This window comes from Cyprinodon variegatus, unplaced genomic scaffold (assembly GCF_000732505.1).
Source record: "Cyprinodon variegatus isolate N-32 unplaced genomic scaffold, C_variegatus-1.0 Scaffold442, whole genome shotgun sequence".
NCBI lineage: Eukaryota > Metazoa > Chordata > Actinopteri > Cyprinodontiformes > Cyprinodontidae > Cyprinodon > Cyprinodon variegatus.
This window is the reverse complement of record NW_015150895.1, coordinates 2,896-5,062: the sequence shown is the minus strand read 5'-3', so window position 1 is coordinate 5,062 and position 2,167 is coordinate 2,896. Positions and strand designations below refer to the sequence as shown.

Below are 2,167 nucleotides of genomic sequence, written 5' to 3'. Positions count from 1 at the left end.
AAAAGTTAATAAGCCTAGTTATTTATTATATTAAGGTTTATAAACTATAAAAATGTAAGTGCCGGTATCAGAATTAATGCCTCTAAGGTTATGTTGGACCATAAATAAAATTCTTTCCCTCTCAGAGTGTCTTTCTTGATTTTCTTATAGAAGCACTTTTGTTATTTTTCTTAATATATTTAGGCAAGTTGGTGTTTCTTCTTATTAAAGTGACGTTCATTTTTTCCATCAAAATATAAATAATTTTTTTTAAGTTACAAAGGTAACAAAGTCAGTCTATTGGCTGAATATTTGATTTTTTTAAATCTTTTTTATTGTTGTCTCCCCTTTATCTCCTGTTTCTTTCATCTTTTCTAATTGTTTCTGTTTTTTCTTTCCTTGTCTACTCACATTGTGGTGCCCATATAATCTGTAATACTCCCTGCATAATTATAATAAAGCTATTTATATGCATAAACCAAGCAGAGCACTATGATGATAGCCGTACTGCTCCACTTGTGAAAGTAAAGAAGAAAAAGAAATGTTGATTTTCAAAGTATTTCACTGAGTGCCCTATAAAGAGTTAAGCACAGTGGTGGAGGTCTGATGATCTGGGCTGAACCATGAACAGGATCGAACAGCAGCTGAGCTACTGAAGAATGGCTGGAAATGAAAGAACAGACGCGATCAAAGCTCAGACTGACTAAAATGCTGCTGAAGAGCCTTAAAAGAGCAGAGCAGAGACAAATGTCTGCAGATATCTAAGATGTTGGGGCAGAACAATGTGAGACAGGCAGCCTGGAGCTGCTAGTATGGATTCTAGCTTCTTCGGTCAGATTGAAACTCACCGCTCAGAGGTTTGGTCAGGATGTTTATGGCGGAGAGGATCTCGGAGGTCATCTCAGACCTCCACCTTCATCCCACCACCACGGCAACTCTCACCTGGGGACTCTTTCAAATAGAAACCCCCTCTTCTCCACGTTGTATCCGCTAAAAGTAAGCATATGGTTGCAGAAACTGACGTAGACGTCTGACGTCATCGCGCACTGCCTTGTACCGCCCCGATGAGACGCAGAGCCGATCAGATAGTCCTGTCAAAAGCATTAATGACGATGGGCAGTATGGCAAGCAGTTCCAGCGCAATGGCGGCGCTCAGAGATTCTAAAGTTCTGGGGAAGTTAGCCGCTCTCGGTAGCATTCAGTCCCTGTACTCACCATAGACACATGTAAGAGTAAACCCCGCATTTACTGTCGCGGCGCAGAAATTATGGGCGCCATCTTGGGGAGGTCGACCTGCTTACCAAAAGAAGGAGAAGAAGTAAAGCAGTCAAAAGTTAGCAATATTTATGGTTATTTAGTGTATTTTAAGAGAAAAATTAGGGGATTAACTTTTTCCAAGTAATTTTTTCACCATGTCATTTATTTATAAAAATCTTACTCTGTGAAATAAATATTTAGTTTGGAGCTAAAAAAGTATTTTATAAATTGAATATCTAATTTACAAACTTATTATTTAGTTTTGAGCTAAATATTTAGTTTATTAAATTAATATTTAATGTGGTTCTAAATATTTATTCAAAAAATTAAATATTCAGTTTGGAGCTAAATATTTATTTAAAAAACTAAATATATATTTTACCAATTAATATTTAGTTTTGAGCTTAATATTTAGTTTGTTAAATAACTATTTAATCGGGATCTAAAATTTTTTTAGCAAACTAAATATTTAATTTTGAGCTAAATATTTATTTAACAGACCAAATATTTTATTTGCAAACTAAATATTTAGCTCCAAACTAAATATTTATTTTACAAAAGAAGATTTTGTTATCATCACCTGTTCTTAATTAAAGCAGGTTGTGTACATATATAGCTACTGGTTTTACTGGGAATAAATCTATCTGTGGAGATGGAGAGATTTAATTGAGAGACATTACAGTTTTTTTCAGTTGCTAAAAAGCGCTTACGCATGCTTCAGATATTTTTTTTAAACTCTTAACAAAGACTCACACCTAAAAAACACAACTGGCCAAATGGATCATTTTCTTCTCAGAAACACATTTTGTTAAATATATCCTAAGTCCTCATTTCAAAACAGAACACATTTAGCTCTGTACACACTATCTTTTTTTAAATTATTCCGTCAAAGAATGACATTTGTTTTCACTTCACAAAGTACATGCAGTCA

At 34.3% G+C, this 2,167-nt stretch overlaps 1 protein-coding gene across 1 annotated transcript in view; it reads right to left on the bottom strand.

Moving 5' to 3' along the window:
* The window catches only part of tango6 (transport and golgi organization 6 homolog), a 57,483-nt gene extending 56,495 nt beyond the window's left edge, over nt 1-988 (bottom strand). The window contains exon 1 of the mRNA XM_015388912.1: nt 828-988. Coding sequence (XP_015244398.1) covers nt 828-879 — 52 coding nt within the window. The 5' untranslated portion in view covers nt 880-988. The remainder of the gene's footprint in view (nt 1-827) is intronic.
* Nucleotides 989-2,167: the final 1,179 nt, after the last annotated feature.